Genomic DNA, 21,209 nt, shown 5'->3' with positions numbered 1-21,209 from the left:
GGACTAGAAAAAAAAATGTAAAAGCAGTGAAAATTGTAAACGAAAAAAAAAGGAACAGAAATCACAGTTGTCAAAAGCTATAGAAAATTTCTCTTAGAAGAAACATCTTAATTTTTCAGTTTCTACCTACTGTTTTTTTTTTTGCTTTATTTTACTGTCAGGGTGATACATAAAGTGGCTACAGTTATATTTGTAAGAGAGTGAGCACATTACTTCTTGAACATTGTTGCTTATTTAAATTAATGCAAAAAAGGTCAACATCAGGTAAGTTGACTCCAGAGGATTCATACATCTCACCAGGATGCTTTCCTGTACTTATCTGGTCCCACACTGCAGACTTATAGGTAATGCTAATAGCCACAAACCACAAGTCTCTAAGGGCTAATAAGAGTTTCACTTTCATTCAGTTATAAATGTTAGTTAAGCATTTTTGTTTCCTAGGTATGTTCTTTAGTTGTAGATTAGCTAGGGGAATGAAGTAAGAAATGACTAGGCACCATTGACTCACACTTAAAATCATAGCTACTTGGAGATAAAGATCTCAGGATTGTGGTTCTAGACCAGCTGGAGGATAAAGAACATGAGATCATGAGATCCAGCTCAACCAATATCTTGGTAATGTGGAGCTCATCTGTCATCCCAGCAATGGCAGGAAGTGCAAATTGGAGTATGGTGATCCTGGAATGCCTGGAAAAAATATGGTGAGGCCCTATCTGAAAAATATACAAAACAAAGCCAGGTGCTGATGGCACACACCTGAAATCTTAGCTTCTCAGGAGGCTGAAATCTGAGGATCATAGTTCAAAGCCAGCCTGGGCATTAATCACTAGAAAACCAGAAGTGGCTCTGTGGCTCAAGGGGTAGGGAGGTAGCCTTGAGCTGAAGAGCTCAGGGGCAGCTCAGAAGACCAGATTATCACTGACCAAAAAAATATCAAAGCAAAACGGGCTGGGGAACTGGCTCAAGCAGTAAAACACCTGCCTAGCAAGCATGAAAACTAAATTTCAAATCTTAGTACTACTGAGAGGGGAGGAGCTAAGTAAGAGACAAAAAGAGATGATAGAGATGCACTGTGTTAGCAGAAGACCTTGTTATCTACCTCTTCCAGCAATATTAACTGGCAATCCATATATGGGCTGTAGGAAGTCTATGATTTCCGTGAATTTGTTTGTACAGTGTGTATGTGATGAGCATGTATAGTTTTGAAAACCTGCATAGAATCCATTATATTGTAAAAGGGTTTCATAGCTCCAAAACAACAACTGAAAACCATGGTTCTTAAGGACCAGAACATCTAAGAACTTTCACCCATTGGTAACTGAGAGCCTGTTTCAATGCTTACCAAAAAGTTGCTGTAAGAGTATTAGCATGAAATATGAGAGTCAGCAATCTGATGCTTAGGTAGAATCTCAAGCATTGGACAGAGAATCTCAGCTGTTTCCTTTTTTGTGTGCCAGTCTTGGGTCTTATACTTGGAGACTCGTCACTGTCCCTAAGCATTTATGCTCACAGCTAGTTCTCTACCATTTGAGCTCCATTTCGGCTCCTGTTGGATAATTGAGGATAAGAGTCTCTCAGCCTTCCTGCCCAGGATAGCTTTGAAATATCATTCTTACATCTCAGCCTCCTGAGTAGCTGAAAATCCCAACTCTTGAGGCAGAAAAGATCAAGATGCTTCAAGGGATGAGTGTGCTTCAGAACATACAACAGATGTCTTTTGACTGTTGTCATTGTTTACATTTTCTTCCCCGCCCAGGCAAAAGCTACAGTTTTTCATACCTCAAGCAACACAAATTTCAGAAGCTGCCAGAGCTCCTGATGAGCTCATTAAAAAGCAAAATCTACTTCTAGGGAAGAAATGGAAAAAGAAAAAAAAATACTTGGGGAGCAGATGGCTGTGTCCAAGTAGAACATACCTGTGATTATAAGTCATATTTACTTTAAATTCATAATGTGAAATCACCATTAACATACAGGTCTCAGATGCAAGCTTGCCAGACTGAGTTGAATGGGCCAATCACAGCAGATGGCACGAAACGCAGTGCTGGGCTGATGTAACGGGAGCTGAATGTAAAAGTATTGTCTTTTTCCCTCTTATCTGTATTTTATTAGCATATATTGATACACAAAGGGGTTTCATTGTGGTATTTCTATGCTGCATATAATGTACTTTAACCAAATTCACTCTATCACTCTTTCTTCTCCACCTGGACTGCCTGGAGCTTAAACTCAGGACATGGGTGCTATCTTGAAGGTCTTCTGGCCCAAGGCTAGCACACTACCATTTTATTTTATTTTATTTTATTGCCAGTCTTGGGCTTGAGCTAAGGGCCTGAGCACTGTCGTTAGGTTTTCTCAAGGCTAGAACCCTACCACTTGAGTCACAGCAGCACATCTGGCTTTTTCTATGAATCAAACCCAGTTCTTCCTGCAAGCACTCTACTACTAGGCCAAACTTCTGGCCCTGCCACTCTACCATTTTAATCACAGCTCCACTTCTGGCATTTCTGGGTTTAATTGCAGATAAAAGTCTCACAGAATTTTCTGCCCAGGCTGGCTTTGAACCACAATCCTCACATCTCAACCTCCCGAGTAGCCAGAATTATAAGTGTAAGTCACTGGGGAGTAGCCTTCTCCCATTTGAACAGGTCTCAATATTCTATTAGAAAAGCCTTTCCCAAGGATAACAACAAGTTGCCCAGGAAGAGTTCTTAGATAAGCGTCACCATTGCACTTCAGCAAGCCACTGACTAATGCTCATCTCTGGTTCCATGAATAATTCCTTGCAAGGACGACTTTCACTCTCCTCTCAGTCACTTTTACTGTCCAGAGCTAGACTTTCCCTAAAGCTCTGTTGCTCCCTCACATTGCAAGAAGGCCTATCACGACTGGGAGAAAAAAGCCAGTTAGCAAGAGTGCCAGGTGAAACACTGACCTAGTCGAGACTAAAAGAGGAGTAGTTTAGCCAAGGAAGCCAGATGAGACCTATCATTGGAAAGAAGACAGCTGGTGGGGGATCTGAGAAGTATGTTGAGGGGCAAAACAGCACACTGAGATAAAATACAGGGTGGGAAAATCTTGGCTCAATTTGCAATGACTTTACAGGAAGGCTGGCAATATTCTTCTTAAAGAGAGCTGGAAGAAAGTTTGTATGTGTGTCTGTGTGTCTGTGTGCCAATCCTGAGGCCTGAACTCAGGCCCTAGGTGCTGTCCACAGCTTTTGTGCTCAAGCCTAGTGCTTTGCCACATGAGTCACAATTTCACACCTGGCTTTTTAGTGGTTAATTGAAAATAGGAGTCTCATGGACTTTCCTGCTCAGACTATCTTTGAACTGTGATCCTCAGATCTCAGCCTCCTGAGTAGCTAGGATTACAAGCATAAGCCACCAGTACCTGGCAAGGTTGGAAGAGGTTTTAAAAGTTATGTCACAGGATGGGAGTGTGGGTTAGTGGTAGAGTACCTACCTAAAAAAACATGAAAGCCCTGGGTTTGATTCCTCAGCACCATATAATAAAGAAAAAGCCAGAAGTGCTGCTGTGGCTCAAGTGGTACAGCATCTTATATTCTGGGGAGACAAAATAGAATAGTTAGAACAGACTCTGAGGCTTGGCAGACCTGAGTTCCACCCATTACATGTTAATTATGCAACCTTTAAGTAGCCTCAGTCAACTTCTTTGTGTTTGGCTTCTCAAGTTATCAAATGGTGAAAATATCGCCTCTCAGGAATATTGTGAGAATTTCAATACATACCATGTGTTAATACATATTTTTGCCAATTCTGGGTCTTGAATTCAAGGCCTGAGCACTGTCCTTGGGCTTTCTCAAGAGTAGAGCTCTACCACTTGAGCCACAGCACCATTTCTGGCTTTTTCTGTGTTTGTGATACCGAGGAATCAAACCCTGGTCTTCATGCATGCTAGGCAAGCACTGTACCACTAGGCCAAACTCGCAGCCTATTAGTAGTGGGACTTGAACTCACAATGTCCTTTAGGAAGGCACTCTACAGCTCTACTTCCAGCTTTTTGGTAGTTAATTGCATGTAAGAGTCACAGAGTTTCCTTTGTGGATTAGCTTCAAATCTTGATCCTCAGATCTTAGCTTCCTAAGTAGCCATGATTATAGGTGTGAACCACCAGTACCTAGCAAATAAGTATTTTTTGAGACAGTCTTATTCAGACAGGTCCAGAACTCATTATGTAGCATGGGCTAGCATAACTCAAGCTTCTCTTGCCTCTGCCTGAGTTCTGGGTTTATAAGCATGTAGCAGCTCATATTATGTGTTTTGTTATTTGCATTACTAGGGATCAAACCTAGGACACTGTACATGCTAGTGTCGTTGAACAGAGGTGAGTTTTAGTGAAGCTTCCCTTTAAAAATAAGAATTATTGACTTAGGGTCTTTGACTTCAATAGCAGAATAAGAATTTCTGGACAAGCCATGATAGTAAGGAAACTTGGTAGAGCTTTATTGTGTAAATAAACAAGCAGACAATCAGACAGACAAAAAGCAAACAAACAGTAGGGCAGAGGCACACTATAACAAAGTGTGGGTGCTCTCATAGGAAGATCAAAGAGATGCAGAGAAAGGGGGGCAAAGGGAGGGACACAAGGTAGATGACACACAGATTGACACAGAGACATACAGCTCTTTGGGGTGCTGGGGTATTGATAGGGTAAAGTCAGGGGGCTCTGGCTTCCATGTTAAGCAAAGATAGGTGCTTTGTCTTTGCTCTAATTATACTTGGTGTTACTTTCTGAATTTCCAGGTAAGAATGCATCCTGCCATAAAATAGAAGCTTACTCTTTTTTTCTTTTGCCAGCCCTGGAGCATGAACTCGGAGCTTGAGCACTGTCCTTGGGCTTGTTCCTCAAGGTTACTACTCTACCACTGGAGCCACAGCACCACTTCTGGCTTCTTTTTCTGTGTATGTGGTACTGAGGAATTGAACCCAGACCTTTGTGCATGCTAGGCAAGCACTCTACCACAAGGTCAAACTCCCGGCCCCCAGAAGCTTATTCTTGAGACATGGAGGCACCCTATTATCTGCATTTTGGACGAGTAGCTTAAGTTTTCCCAGGAAGGCATACATTTTGTCAGCTGTTAATTCGTGCTTGAGAAATACATCCCTCAGGAAAAACTGTATCCTGTTGTTTCCCTTTGAACCAAAGATAGCACTACTATGTTGCTGAACACCATATTTCTCAATTGCCTTTACCAGGCCTCAGTTTCTTTAAGATCACAGGCTTCATTTCCTTTAAAATGAGTTTGTTCCCTTAATCTTAAGGGAAGTACATGAAGGAATATCTCCTGTATTTGTTGTAAGCTGACTGTGCCTCATTTTCCTTAATCTATCCAGCTTCACTAGGAAAGTATTCTATCACATTCCCAGTCCTGGATATTACTAATATTAATAACCATTGTCAGGTACTAAATATTCCCAGCAATTGTCACAACTCCCATCCTTTCTGTAACCACCAATCCCTTCCCACTATTGAACTAAAGCAGCTCTTAGGAAAAAGTTGGAAATAGCTGTCTGAGAGTAGGAGGGCTGCTATACACAATTTAAGCTAGAATGGCCCCTTGAGCACCATCTTCCTTGAAAAAGTACCCTTCAAGGGGCTGAGAGCATGGCCTAGTGGTAGAGTGCTTTCCTAGTATGCACGAAGCTCTGGGTTCAATTCCTCAGTAACACATACATAGACAGAAAAGGCCAGAAATGGTGGTGTGGCTCAAGTGGTAGAGAAAGTCCAAGGGCAGTGCCCAGGCCCTGAGTTCAAGCCCCAGGACTGGCAAAAAAAAAACCCAACCAACCAAACAAACAAATGTATCCTTTAAGAAAGATATTCAGGGGGAAAAAAAGTAACGAACATTAATGGAATCACTTTTTCCTCCCTCACCCAACCCCATTCTGAAAGCCAGGGGCATTAAGTACCTTATTATTCAAATCCTCCTCTGCAGAAGAGGGAAACATTTTGATCTTTTAGTTCCAGTGACATAAATAAGTCTTTAAAGGAACAAGAAGTTTCTATGTCCTGAGGGGCAAATTCAAAAGTATTCATTCTTACCAGCTTAGGTTCTCTCCCCCCTCCCCCCTCCCCACACACTCCACCGAGGTTCCTCTGGCCTCCATGGAGATGCAGCTAAGATACAACAGTTCAGAACATTACAGTAATACTGAAAAATCTTTCCCTTTTAGGACCCTTCCTACTTATTTATGCTCCTGACAAGAGCCAAGCCTTTACATTGATTTTTCCCTGTAGAGTGCCCTCTGGCAGACTTCCTAGCCACTGCTTCTTGGTGTCTCAAAAGCAGTGCAATTTTCCCAGTAATAAGCACCTTTATAAAACAACCTAGTGCCTTTTGGGAAATGACTAAGAAGTAATATAAACAGGATGCAGTTTCAAAGTTTTATCCTTTTATTAACCCGTTAACTCCATTTCTAAGATCCCTATTTCTGTTGCAAGAAAGGACTGCAGGGCTAGGAATGTGACTTAGTGGTACAGTGCTTGCCTAGCATGCATGAAGAAGTGGTTCAAAGGATATAACTTAAAATGACAGAAGTATTACCTTCCATTTCTTGAGGCCAGGAGTCATTTGACTGTGAGTGTTGAAAAGCCTGGTTGCTTCTGGAAGCTCTAGGAGAGGAAGTTTTCCTTTCTGGCTTCTAGAAGTCACTTGCATTCCTTAGCTGGTGATCCTTTATTTGAATCCCTCCACCCTCTCACGCTATAGTTGCATTTTGAGTATTCTCACTGATCAGCTAATTGCTTTTTTTTAAAAAAATCCTCATAGAAGGGTGCCTTTAATCCTAGCTGCTGAAGAAGCTGAGGTCTGAGGATCAAGGGTCAAAGCCAGCCTGGACATACAAATCTGAGAGATTCATCTCCAGTTCACCAGCAAAAACCCAGAACTATAAACATGACTCAAGTGATAGAATTCCAGCTGTGAGCAAAAATCTGAGCAAGAGCAGAAGCCCTCAAATTCTAGCCAGTGCCTACACAAAATATTCATAATTGTAGTACTATTGCCTTGCCTGGGGGAAAAGAACAATAATAACATCTACATCTCAAGACATTTGTAAAATAGCTGTTGTCATATAAAGTAATATATTCACAAGTTCCAGGGATCAGAAAATAAATATAGATGGGGTTACAACATCCAGTCTACCACATAGAAGATTTTACATGGAGTAGCAGAAAAGAGCACTGGAATCTGGGTTTTCTCCAGGTGATTTTGATGCACTCCCAAGTTTGTAAATGGCCTTAATTGTTTTCAGAGCAATGGATAGAATGGAGACCTTCATGTTAATCACAGTACGTGAAGTTCAGGAAAAAGATCACATAGTTGTCACTCAACTGAATGCTAAACCTAAAAGATAAATGTATATGTGAACACATGCATAATCATATATACATGTATGGAAGGGGAAGATTTTTGTAATTGTGGGACTGAGGGGATGAGAAGGGTGGAGGAAAAGAGAATATTAGTAGGGGAACAATAGTGAAATATATTGCACTTGTGAACAAAGATGGAAAAATGAAATTCACAAGAAGCAGTTGGAAAATAGGGGGTACGGAGGATGAGGAAAGAGAGCAGATGAAGGGGGTTCATCTGATTAATGCATGTGGGAAATATCATGATGAAATCCTTTGAACAATTAGCCTAAAAATAAAATGAGGGGCTAGGAGTTTGGCCTAGAGTTAGAGTGCTTGCCTAGCACGCACGAAGACCCAGGTTCAATTCCTCAGTATCACATACATGGAAAAAGCCGAAGTGGTGCTGTGGCTCAAGTGGCACAGCTCTAACCTTGAAAAAAACCCAAGGACAGTGCTCAGGCCTGAGTTTAAGCCCACAGACTGGCAAAAAAAGGAAGGAAGGGAGTGAGAGAGAGAGGGATGGCAAGAGAGAAACAGAGAAAAGGAGAGAGAGGAAGGAAGGAAGGAAGGAAGGAAGGAAGGAAGGAAGGAAGGAAGGAAGGAAGGAAGAAGGGAGGGATGGAGGAAGGGAAGGAAGGATAAGAAAAAAATAAGTCAATAATTAAGCTAGATTCTATCTTAATTGCAATCAGACTACTAAGTGCATATTACCAAAGGATAACAACTATCGTCAGGCTAACAACTAGAATATTGAGTCCTCATGACAGTTTTCCTGAGTCTTTGGAAAAAAAATCTGCCAAAGGCCCTCTCAGACTATCAAAACATCCTGGAATATATTTGCTTCTGATTCTGTACCTTGCTCTCCACTCTCTCACTTAAAACACTAACCGTTCCCATTTGTGCTTTCACCTGAACTGAGTAAATAAGCTTCTAACCTCTCTTCTTAACACCCCTCCTCTTCTCGGTATCCAAGAAGAGAAGAGCAGGTAAAAGGTTGGTTCTAATGTACTTGAGCAAATGGATATACAAACTAAATGGAGAGAGTTCCACAGCTGCCCTTCTACTCAGCTCCCATCTCTCTTGCTTTGTCAACAGCCCTGCCCTTTGGCCTAACCCCTCTATCTCTGGAAAATTCCATTGCCAAATGCTGAACACACATTTTTCTGAATTCAGCCCATTTCCTGCTCTCCTCAGAATCAGCTTCAGATCTACAGAATGGAGGAAAGCAAGGCAGCCAGCCAATACTGACCAGAAACACAGCTTACCAGTGTGTAAAAAGAGTTCCCAATGACCATATCCAAAAGTAGCTTGAGATGCTAGGTGCCCGTGGCTACTCAGGACACTGAGATCTGAGGATCATGGTTTGAAATCAACCCCATGCAGAAAAGTTCATGACACTCTAATCTCCAATGAACTACTCAAAAAAAGCTGGAAATGTACTGCGGCTCAAGTGGTAGAATGCTAGCCTTGAGCAAAGAGAGCCTCAGTGACAGAGCCCAGGGCCAGAGTTCAAGCCCTAGGACTGGCAAAAAAAATGTAGCTTGAGAAGGGGACTGGTGTCCATTCTAAATTAAATAAATTGAATAATAACTGTTAACAATTGCTTGCTTCAAAATCCTCAATGAGTTGAGATCCAAGGGATAAGAAATGGGTACAGCATGTCCTATTGGAGAGAATTAGCATTTGAGGTGCTAGGAAGCAAAGGACTTGGTATAAATAAGACATTAAGCCTGGCTTAACTGTATGATGTCCCTGAAAAGAAACTGGGCCCCTCAAACAACTCATCTGTCCTCACTTTCCACTTAAACTGATTATAATCATTTTGCTTGATTAAAAGCATTCATACTATTAACTGAGCATTATTTATTAAGCAACTGCTTAATTAAGCAGTGCCAAATTAATTATTAATCCACTCTTCTTCCTAGATCTCCGAATCTCAATAGTTCTTCATCTGCCACTTGAGATTTAGGAAGAAGAGTGGAAACTTAATATCAAGTTATGGAGGAAGAATGATGAGAGGCAATTATATCTTTTTTCAGACAGATCTAATGAGCATCAATGAAGGGAGAAGACCTGGAGAGACAGATTGTGCCAGGTACTTGGCAGTTGTCTAGTAACTTGGCTGGTGGAGGGGGAGGGCCTATCTCAGAGCCTAGGGAGAGGCCTGCACTGTGATTGCTGCCTTCAGAAAGCTCAAGAGGCAGGAGGATGAGGACTGAGAAGAGAGGGTGAGTAATTTTTAATGGCATAAGGATCCTAAAGATTGCAAGCTGCCAGCCTGGACTGCCATTAAATGCTAGAATTGTGCTGTGGTTCTGAGCCTGCAGCTCATCATAAACCTGGTGCATGTGTATTTGAAGTGACAGGTCAGAATGCCTTAGTAATTGGAAATCCTTCAAGACACTTCAAGACAATGGAGTCCTCTTTCTTATTTGGAGTGATTCTTACTATCTTGACCATCCTCATCATTGCTGTTAATGCAGTAATGATTGTGGCTATGCTGCTGTCAATCCACAAGAATGATGGTGTCAGTTTCTGCTTCACCTTGAATTTGGCTGTGGCTGACACCTTGATTGGTGTGGCTATCTCTGGCCTACTCTCAGACCAGTTCTCCAGTTCTGATCAGCCCACAGAGAAGAGCCTGTGCAGTCTTCGGATGGCATTTGTCACTTCTTCTGCTGCTGCCTCTGTCCTAACAGTCATGTTGATTGCCTTTGACAGATACCTTGCCATTAAGCAGCCCCTCCGCTATTTCCAGATCATGAATGGGCTGGTGGCTGGTGCCTGCATTGCCGGGCTGTGGCTGGTGTCTTACCTCGTTGGCTTCCTCCCGCTTGGTGTTCCCATATTCCAGCAGCCCACCTACCAGGGGCCATGCACCTTCTTTGCAGTGTTTCATCCGAGGTTTGTGCTGACCCTGTCTTGTGCTGGCTTCTTCCCTGCCGTACTTGTCTTCATCTTCTTCTACTGTGACATGCTCAAGATTGCCTCTGTGCACAGCCAGCAGATCCGAAAGATGGAACATGCAGGAACCATGGATGGAGCTTATCGCCCGCCCAAGACTCTAAGTGACTTTAAAGCTATCCGCACTGTGTCTGTTCTCATTGGGAGCTTCACTTTGTCCTGGTCTCCCTTTCTAATCACTAGCATTGTGCAGGTAGCCTGCCACAAATGTCACCTCTACCATGTGCTGGAAAAGTACTTATGGCTGCTTGGTGTAGGCAACTCGCTACTGAACCCACTCATCTATGCCTGTTGGCAGAAGGAAGTGCGGCAGCAGCTCTACCACATGGCCCTGGGAGTGAAGAAGCCGCTCACCTCTTTCCTCCTCCTCCTAGCCAAGAAAGATGATCCAGGGAAGCCAAGGGAAAGTTCCTGTCGCATTACCACTATCTTCCACTCAGAGCTGGATGGCTAAGATGGTAAGAATGGAGACTTCCCAAGTGCCTTTAACTCTTCCCCACTCTGGATCCCAGCTAGGAGGTCACACGGAGCTAGGAGAATAACAGAACTGGTCTCAGAAAATTGACCACCTGCCTTCTTATATCCCCTCACTCCCAGAGAGAAAGGCAGGATCTTGACTCTCTTCTACCATCAGTTTCTCCTTTTGCAAATCTCTGCTCTTCCGTATTTTTGGTTTTGGTGTTTGGTTGTTTTGTTTTTTGAGGTGAGCCTGTTTCCTGTAGAGGTATACTCACAGCAAGAAATGTAGTGCCAAAAAAAGTTTATAAATGAAATCTTTTTTTTTAACATGTCAAAGCAACACTGTCCAACAGAAACCGAATGCAAGCTACAGACACAGTTTTAATGTTCTAGTAGCCATGTTGAAAAGTCAATGGTCTAATTAAAAAGTCTCAAGCTTCGAATTTTTAAATTGCTTTAATCGCACATATTTATGGGGTATAATGTGATTATTTCAATGCAAATCACAACACATATTGGTTAAATTAGAGTAATTAACATTTCCATTCCTTAAATATTAATGTTAATGTTTTATTTAACCCAATATATTAAATATGTTTGCTTCAATATATAATCAACATAAAAATTTACTTTTTTCATACTAAATCTTTGAAGTCTAATGTGTATTTTACTGTTAAAGAACAACTCAACTGAAACTAACAATATTTCAAATGCTCAATAGTTACCTATGGCTAGTGGCTTCCAGAGCAGGCAAGCGCAGCACTTGAGAAATCAGGTCATTTTCTAACTGTTTATTATAGTGACTTTCTATAGCAATTGCGCTCAAAGAGTGAGTTCCTGTACATCTTTCCCTAATATAAATCAGAGATTATATAGTGAGTTTGCATAAAGTATATAAATCTAAATTGTACAGTCTAACATTTGTCTTTTCTTTATGGAGCTCAAAATGCTGTTTATTGAGGAAATAGCCCATCTTGTGATTATTTCTCTTTCCAGTCCACCACCTTTTTTTTTTAAACTCTCTGGTACACCTTTCCACTTGTAGTTAGTTACTGGTAATAATGGTAAAGCACAAAATGTTAGGCAGAAAGTGAAGCAAGAGGAAAGATAAACAGGTATTAAGATCCATTGCCAAGCTCTCCACACGGGAGCTACTTGGTTTCTCATGGCCACAATTTTCTCCTATACACCCCCAAATGTACATTTTCCTAAGAAACTCAGGCACACGCAGTGCCAACAAAATCTCTGTAGAGACCAACTAATTCTGTTTGTGTGGAATAATGGGGGAGAAGGCAGCTTTAGAAAGATGTTTAGCAGGTACAGGCCTGATTTCAACCCTAGTATTGTAGGGAGAGAAGAAAGTGGAAAGGAAGGAGGGAGATGTATGAGAATGTTGGCAACAGGGTATTATGTTTAAGCTCCTCCAGGCAGCATTAACAGCAAAATTCCAGAGTAGGGGAGAGACCCAGGAACTATGTATACCCTGCCTTCTTGAGCTTTCCTGTAACCATTTCCTCAAATTCTTGGTCTTCAAGGAAGATTCTTAGGCAATGTGGCTTTCAAGACTCTAAACTGGATTGTTTTGCCCCAAAATTAGTGAGTGGACAACAAAAGACAAAGATAAAACTAAAGCAGTGTTGATTGTTTTGCCTTGGATTTGGTGGCAAAGCAAAGGTTAATTCCTTAATATTTCTTTTTTTAAAAAAGCCATTTAATGTGTCCAATGTGCAAAAGCTAATTCTTAAAGGCTGTTGAAAATACTTCAATCAAATCATAAATTATATCAGACCTGAATGGAATCTAGCCATCTCCTCTAAAAAAAGGTTACTGCTCATGATACTGAACTTGAATGCAGAGGATAATGATCACCTCCTTTTAGATTGCACAGCTTTAATTTTTTATTTATTTTTTGTTAAGTAGTTATGTGAAAGGATTTCAATTCCAGAAGGCAGGTTATGCATCTTGATCCATGTCATCCCTGATATCATTCTCATCTTTCTTTCCCCATCCCATTCCTACATGGTTCAATGTTTTACATAATATATATTGAATATAATGACTGTATTTGCTCATCCTTCTTCCCTCCATTAGTATGCCCTCTCTTTTACTACCTCCCCCCCTATATAGAGAGAAGTTTCACATTCTTGAGAATTCCCTTCGCCCTATCTTGAGCCTCTGTCTAATGGCTTGTTTTTCATTGATCTGTTCTGCAGCACATCAGCATTTCTTTGGCAAATCTTTGCAGTTGCTGTTCACCACTCTGGCTTACAAGAGGAATGAAACTGGCTTTCATCATAGCAAGCTTCATGTTCCTACAACAAAAGAAGTTGAAACTCTATATGCTTTGAACGTACTGAGTATCCAACAAGCAACAGTAAAACTAGCAGTTTATTAGATTGAGTAGCTAGGATTACAGGTGTGAGACACTAGCACTTGGCTAGAATATAATTTAATTACTCTGATGTAATCATTCTGCATTATAACTTATATGGAAACAGCCAATTTTAGTCCATAAATATTAAAATTGTTGTCAAAAATGAAAATTGTCAGGCCCAGGAGTTTATGCCTCTAATCCCAGCAATTCAGGGGATAGAGATTGGAAAGATTGTGGTTCAAGGTCAGGTGGTCAAAAAGTTAGTAAAACCACATCTCTGTCAATGAGCTGGTCATAATATTTCATGTCTGTAGTCCCTCCTATGTGGAAAGTCATAGGGAGTACTGTTGTCTAGTCTGGCCCTGGTTAAAAGCACAAGACCGGGGCCAGGAGTTTGGCCTAGTGGTTAAAGTGCTTGCCTAGCATGCATGAAGACCAGGGTTCGATTCCTCAGTACCACATACCTAGAAAAAAGCCGGAAGTGGTGCTGAGGCTCAAGTGGTAGAGCTCTAGCCTTGAGAAAGTCCAAGGACAGTGCTCAGGCCCTGAGCTCAAGCCCAGGACTGGCCAAAAAAAAAAGCACAAGACCCTACCTGATAAATAACTGCAAGCAAAAAGGGATGGGAGTGTAGTCATATAAGACCTGCAAAATCATTTGGTACATGAAGGGACAAACACACATGCTTCTCTTTGGTTGCATATCTACCTGTATTGTTAATTTTGTATGATCCAAGAAAGATTTTTTAAATGGCCCTTGGCAGGAAAAAGGTTTTCACCACAGTTTGGCTCAGAATAATAAATTCCCCCAATCCCTAAATAAGATAGGGGTTTTGTTTGTTTTAAATGAAAGGTAACAGTCTTACACACTGGGCTTTACAATAATGACAATTAAATATATTATGCATAATAAACTGCCCAGAGAAGAAATAGAGAAGGCTATGGGAAAGTTTAGAGGTTTTTTTTGACACAGGCTCTTTCAGAGATAAGGGAATGCACTAGAGCAGGAACATTTATATTTCATTCACAAATCAAATGTGGTCTCCTGGTAGACTTGCAAAGAAGCCATAATCTATTCAGCAATTGATATATAGATCCGTGTCAATATAGATCTCTCTCTCTACTTTCTCTTCAAAAAAAGGTTTCTGAGTTAGTTACTTTGTGTAATATCATTGAATGGTAAATCAATATGGGAATCAAACACACAGAGCTGGAAGGCAATTTATTCTTTTTTCAACCAGTCCTGGGGCTTGAACTCAGGGCCTGGGTACTTGACCTTGAGTTTTCTCAAGTCTAACACTCTACCACTTGAGCCACAGCACCACTTCTGGCTTTTTCTGTGTATATGGTATCAAGGAATTGAACCCAGAGCTTCATGCATGCTAGGTAATCACTCTACCACTAGGCCACACTCCAGGCCCTGGCAGACAGTTCTTGATGTAGTTGAAGCTCTGAAGCTCTAGCCTCAGCTTGCTGAAAGGGAAAGATCTGCTCCACCTAAAGGATTGGTCATGGCAGGTTAAAGTGCATGAGAGTTTAACATGCTAATTACTATCTAACCATATGTTCACTGGATTTATAAGCTGTTAGTGCCATAATCAGCCGTTGGGCCCAAAGTGCTCTCTCATGAAGAATCCTAGAAACAACTGATAAAGCTTCTCAGGATCTACAAGTCTTATTTAACACACAAAGAAGTTCCTGCTTCTTGCACACCCCTGTACACAATGGGGCTGGCGGGATTCATCTCCTCCTGAACACCAAAAGAACCAAGACTATGTTACAGCCAAGAACCTGAGAGAGGCCCTGACACCTATTTAGTAGGGTTTTTTGTGGGTGTTGCCCAACAATCCCATAGATTAATCATATTTCCTAAGTGCTATATAATAAAACCATATCATTTCCAGTTCTGTCTCAATTGTGTTGACATTTAGGACTAAAAAGCTGATAAACACGCTGAGCAAGCAGTCACAGGTCTAGTAAAATGTCATACTGTCTTGCCAACCTGCTCAATATGCTGTAATATTTCCATAGATTGGTCCATAGAGCCATTGAAACAATATAAAAATACTCGTATAGCAAACCAAATGAATGTCCTATCAGCACAAAGATAGTTCTACAAAAGGTGAGAAACTGAAACCAATAAATTGTTGCTGAGGTTATTTTACATGTGAAAAACAGAGCCATAATGCAAACAATTTTCTAAGGGACATTGAGACCCTCAACCTCAAAAATGGATACAAACACTACTTCAAGATTACCAAGTCCTTTAATCATGTGGTGTATTAAAGATGTTAAATAATTTTTCTAATTTACAAAATAAATAGTAGATTCTAATGCTGACATACTGAATAGAGAGATGAGTAATACTCCTCAGAAAAACCTCATGAATAAAAATGGTTGGGAATGGCCATTCTAAGTAGAAATACATGAAGGCATTTAGAAAAAACAAAAAGGGCAATTTTATTTAACTTAACATATCCAATTACTTACATATTTCTTTAAATATCCTATTAGAGTAGGCTTAAAAACTCCCTTAAGTGATAGGTTTTAGAGTATAGAGAATAATTTACAATTCTGTTCTTAGTTTAAGCATTTACTCTACACATTTGTTTATAACGAAATACTATTCTGCACTACATGAGAGTATGACAAGTCTAGTCCCATGTCCAAAATACTAAATTTCAGAGTGGCATCTGTATCAAGAATTCCAGATTCTGCAGTAAATGAAAAATGCTCCAATACACAATAGGAACAAGTTCTTGTTCTGGTGTGTTACTTTTTTTGTCGGTAGTGGGACTTGAACTCTGGGTCTTGAGGCTGTCCCTGAGCAATTCAGCTCAAGTCTACAGACCTACCCCTTGAGCCACAGCACCACTTCCGATTTTCTGGTGGTGAAATGGAAATGAGTCTCATGGACTTTAATGCCCAGGCTGGCTTTGAACCTTGATCCTCAGATCTCAGCCTCCTGAGTAGCTAGGATTACAAGCGTGAGCCATGGCGCCCGACCTGGTGTGTTGTCTTTAATAACAAAAACCTTTTTCTGGATCTTATTATGCTACCTACCCCTGGAGGAAGAAATGGTAGGTTAGTGGTAAACCATGTTATGGGGAAGAAAGCCTAACAAAGGGAAGAGAAAGAAGTAATAGAAAGTACAGAATAATAGAAAGATAGAATCACAGTGACAGGTCACCAGGAAAATAATCTAAATCCTGTATTACAGTTTAGTGTCAAAGAGTGACCAACCACAAAAGCTATTGATATTCTTTCTTTCATGGTGCTATAGAGATAGAGGAATTAATGAAATCAGTATCTTTTAGTGCTCATAAATGTAAAGTCAATAGGACAGGGAAGTCCGTATACCTCTAGTATAGTGATTGCAAGCATGGACTCATGAGTTATACTGTCTGGGTTAATATTCTGACCCTGACATTTTCTACAGGCAAAGCACCTCACCTTTCTGTACTTCTGTTTCTCATCTAGAAAGAATAGCACCTACCTCAAAGGGGTGATTGAGACACTTGTAAACACAATGGACTTACAAACAGTACCTGGTATATAATAGAAGCGATATAGTTACTATTGCTTCCTCTTTTTTTTCATCTTAAACTAAGTTCTCATTGCTGGGTTGTAACTCAGTGGTAAAGTGCTTGCCTAGCAGTTGCAACATCCTGGGTTCAATTCCCAGTACTAAAAAAGAAAATACAAAAAAAATCAGTTAACAAACTATCATCTCATTATATTTCACTGGTGAGGCCCAAACTCCTGGGCACAAGTGATCCTCCTTGCTTTGCCATGGTTCGCTTAGTTATTACTTCTTTTCCGCGTAGTCTCAATCTCTAGCATATCTCATTGAGAGGAAAAAATGTATTGAATTTGTAGTCTACAGGTTTTGATTTTCATCCCTTTAACTATGACTTGCTAGGGCTATGAGAGATCATATAAAATACTACAAGATCTGGGCTATTAAAGTGGGAGTACATGAAGAAGTCTGAAGTATCTATCTGACTTTGTGTAACATGGAGTAGGCAATGGGACAGAGCTTTAGATTGCAGGGGAGTGGTTTGGGCTGCAGATAGATATTTGGAAGCCATTACTATACACTCAGCACTAAAACCCATGGCAATATTGCTTTTCTAGAGGGTCAGTTTGAAGTAATCCTCATTATAAACCATTTATCTAATCATTCAAATTTTAACTTGTTTAGTATTTGCTGAACCTTTACTAGGTCTTCAAGTACTCCATCTGATCATATGGCTACAGAGCAATTCAGTTATTCATTTAACAAATATTATGAGCATATATAATTGTGCTAAGCCCTGATAATTCAGCAGTGAGACAAAAACAACATAATTCCCATCTATATGGGATACAGACTGATGGTAGAATAAATCACACAAATACAATGAGAAAATTTATTTATACTAGGATAGGGAAAATTACTGGAAGTTATCTCTTAAGGTCTAGTAAATGAGGTAAACCAGAACTATTTTCCAGTATTTATAAAAAGAACTTAAAACTTGCATATTGTGAAAATAGGGCTTGCCTTTTGCCCATCTATGTTGGAATGAGTGGTGGTAATGCTCTAAGTGTTTAAAAAATAGATACAGCCAAGCACTGGTGGCTCAAGGCTGTAATCCTAGATACTCAGGAGACTGAGATCTGAGGATCATCATTCAAAGAAAGGCCAGGCAGAAAGTTTGAGACTCATTTCCAATTAATTACAATTAGTTGGGAGTAAAGCTGTGTGCTAATAAGTGCAGTAAGCTTGATCCAAAGAAACAAGGGCAGCCTGGTTTCCCTCATTTGTAATAATTAGTATTTTAAGGATAGTCTTAGCAGAGGATCACAATAACTCAATAACTATGTACCTATGACCATATAAGCTGATGCTAATTGAAATTAACTCCAAGATATGGAAACAAGTGGGGTTTTTTGTGGTTGATGTTTTTCATGTACTGTTTCAACTTCTTTTTTGCCACACTTTGGTCTATCCCTTGTTGTCATTGTGTTTGATTTTGGCACCTTGTATCTTGTATATACATTTATCTGATTTGGGGAAGGGAAGAGAAGGGGAATTACAAAATGGTGAAACAAAATGTAAACCAATGCAACAGCAATATTCATTGGAAATGAACTTTACAACTTCAGAGGGGGTATAAGGGTGGGATACTGTGAGAAAAAATGGAGTGGGTAACAATGTTCAACAAGAAATGTACTCATTACCTTATTTATGTAACTGTAACCCATCTGTGTATCACATTTATAGCAAAATTAAATTAAATTTAAAAAATTCTCATAGATAGCTACTAGGCCCTAAGTTCAAGCCCTAAGATAGGCACCAAAAATAAAAATAAAGGGACCAGGAGTTTGGCCTCGTGGTAGAGTGCTTGCCTCACATGCACAAAGACCAGGGTTCAATTCTTTGGTACCACATACATAGATAAGGCTGGAAGTGGTGCTGTGGCTCAAGTGGCAGACCACTAGCCTTGAGAAAGACCAAGGACAGTGCCCAGGCCCTGAGCTCAAGGCCTAGGACTGGCAATCAATCAATCAATAAATAAACCAACAAAAATAGCCAGTACTACTGGTTCACACTTATAGTCCTCGCTAATCAAGTGGCTAAGATGTGAAGATCACAGTTCAAAGCCAGCCTGGCAGGAAAGTACTGTGAGACTCTTATTTCCAATTAATCACCAAAAAGTCAGAAGTGGATCTGTGGCTTAAGTGGTAGAATGGCTATCTTGAGGACAAATCTGACGGACAGTGCTGAGGCCCTGAGTGTAACCCCTGTCCTGGCACACACAAAAAATAATAATGAGATGCTACTCCATACCTACTAGAAGGTCCAAAATCCTAAAAATGACAACACTAAACGCTAAGAAGACTGGGCACCAGTAGCTCACCCCTGTAATCCTAGCTACTCAGGAGGCTAAGATCTGAGGAACGCCATTCAAAGCCATCCTGGGCAAGAAAAACCATGAGACTCATATCTCCAGTTAATCACCAGAACACCAGAAATGGCACTGTGGCACAAAGTGGAAGAGCTAGGGGACAGCACCTAGGCCCTAAGTTCAAGCCCCAAGACTGACAAGAATAAAAGAAATTAATTGAAAAGCAAAAGATGGGGCAGGAGTGTGGCTTGTGGGAGAGTGCTTGCCTAGCATCCGTAAAGCCATGGGTTCAATTCTTCAGTACAAAATACAGAGAAAAATCTGGAAGTGGTGCTGGGGCTCAAGTGGTAGAGTGCAAGCCTTGAGAAAGCTCACAGATGATGCCCAGGACTCGAGTTCAAGCACCAGGATGGACAAAAAAAAAGAAAGAAAACAGAAGAGAAGCTAGGAAGGATATGAAATAATAGGGACTCTTGCTTGTTGCTGCTGAGAATGCCAACTTGTAAAGACATTTTAGGAGGTAAATTTTGCAATTTCTTTTCTTTTCTGTCATGAGGCTGGAACTTGGGGTCTCAGCCTTTTTGCTCAAGGCTATGCTCTACCACTTTAAGCCATGGTGCCACTTCCAGGTTTCTGGTGGTTAGCTGGAGATAAGAGTCTCACAGACAGGTGAGCGCGTTGGATCACACCTATAGTCCTAGCTACTCAGGAAGCTGAAATCTGAGGATTGTGGTTCAAAGCCAGCCGGGCACTTAAAGACCCGGAGATTCTTATTTCCAATTAACCACCAGAAAACCAGAAGTGGTACTGTGGCTCAAAGAGTAGGACAGTAGCCTTGAGCTGAAGAGCTCAGGGACAGCATCCAGGCCCAGAGTTCAAGTCCCACGACTGACAAATATCTCACAGATGTTCCTGGCTAGGCTGGTTTGAACTGTGATCCTCAGATCTCAGCCTCTGACAAGCAGCTATGATTACAGGCCTGAACCACAAGTGCCCAGCTTTGCTTTTTCTTATAAACTTACTCTTATCATACAATCCAGTAATTGTACTCCTTGATATGTACATAAATGAGCTGGAGACTATGTCCACAGTAAAACCTACACATAATTGTTTATAACAGCTTTATTAATACTAAAACTTGGAAGCAAATAATATACCATTCAGTAAAGTAAATGGATAAATTGTAGTACACAAGCCCAGCACTAACAGAAGAAATGAGCCATCAATAACCTTAAATGGCTATTATTAGAAAAAGGCCAATGTGAAACATCTACTAATATGATCCTAATTATTTGACACTCTGGAAAAAAACAAAACAAAACATGAAGTCCAGGAATGTGGCCTATTAGTAGAGTGCTTGCCTACCATGCACGAAACCCTGGATTTTATTCCTCTGTACCCCATACACAGAAAAATCTAGAAATGGCACTGTGGCTAAAGTGGTAGAGTGCTAGCCTTGAGAAAGCTCAAGGACAGTGCCCAGACCCTGAGTTCAAGCCCTAGAACTGGAGAAAAAAACCCTCAAAACCATGCAGACAGTGAGAGATTCAGTGACTGCCAGGGGTTCGAGGAAGAGAGAACAAATAAGAGAAGCACAGAGGATTTTTAGGGCAGTGAAACCATTCTGTATGATTCTCTAGTGGAAGATACATATTGTTAAATATCTGTCCAAATGTATAATGTCTTATTCACAAGCGTAACCTCTACTCTTCTTCTGATTCAATTTAAATATTATATCTCCACTATAAACTTTGGCAAATAACCTAGTAAACAGTTTCATTACTGTTCTTTTACATTGCTTTGTTCAACTCTCACATAGGACTTAGAATCCATTGCAATTATGTACCTATAATCTAGTCTTCCACTATAATATGAGCTAAAAATAGAAACATATGCATTTTCATATTTCCAGTGTCTAGGAAATAATAACATAATACATGTCTGAACAAATGTAAAAAGCAGGTAAATATGAAGGCCTATTCATCTCCCCTCTGCTGAGTGCCTATAATACAGCATATACTGTTCCAGTACAAGAAAGCAGGAAGAACTTCTACTTGTAAGACAAGCAGAACTCTGTTTTCTGTCTTATGCTTCATTTAGCTTTTTATCTATAGAATCTTCCAAATGAGCCACTTGTTTATTCAAGC

At 40.5% G+C, this 21,209-nt stretch overlaps 1 protein-coding gene across 1 annotated transcript; it reads left to right on the top strand.

Annotated features, from left to right (window-relative positions):
- Window positions 1-9,790: 9,790 nt before the first annotated feature.
- Gpr119 (G protein-coupled receptor 119) lies at window positions 9,791-10,795 on the top strand. The gene has a single exon (XM_090326709.1). The coding sequence runs from the start codon at window positions 9,791-9,793 to the stop codon at window positions 10,793-10,795; it is 1,005 nt and encodes a 334-aa protein (XP_090182835.1).
- The last annotated feature ends 10,414 nt before the right edge of the window (window positions 10,796-21,209 follow it).

The sequence above is a fragment of the Megascapheus bottae genome, chromosome X (genome assembly GCF_031878675.1).
Source record: "Megascapheus bottae isolate mThoBot1 chromosome X, mThoBot2.hap1, whole genome shotgun sequence".
Taxonomy (NCBI): domain Eukaryota; kingdom Metazoa; phylum Chordata; class Mammalia; order Rodentia; family Geomyidae; genus Megascapheus; species Megascapheus bottae.
The sequence above is the reverse complement of the archived record's forward strand: the minus strand, read 5'-3'. Positions and strand labels throughout refer to the sequence as shown.

Coding starts and splice junctions, on each gene's coding strand:
- Gpr119 (XM_090326709.1), top strand. CDS start 9,791: ATGGAGTCCTCTTTCTTATTTGGAGTGATTCTTACTATCTTGACCATC.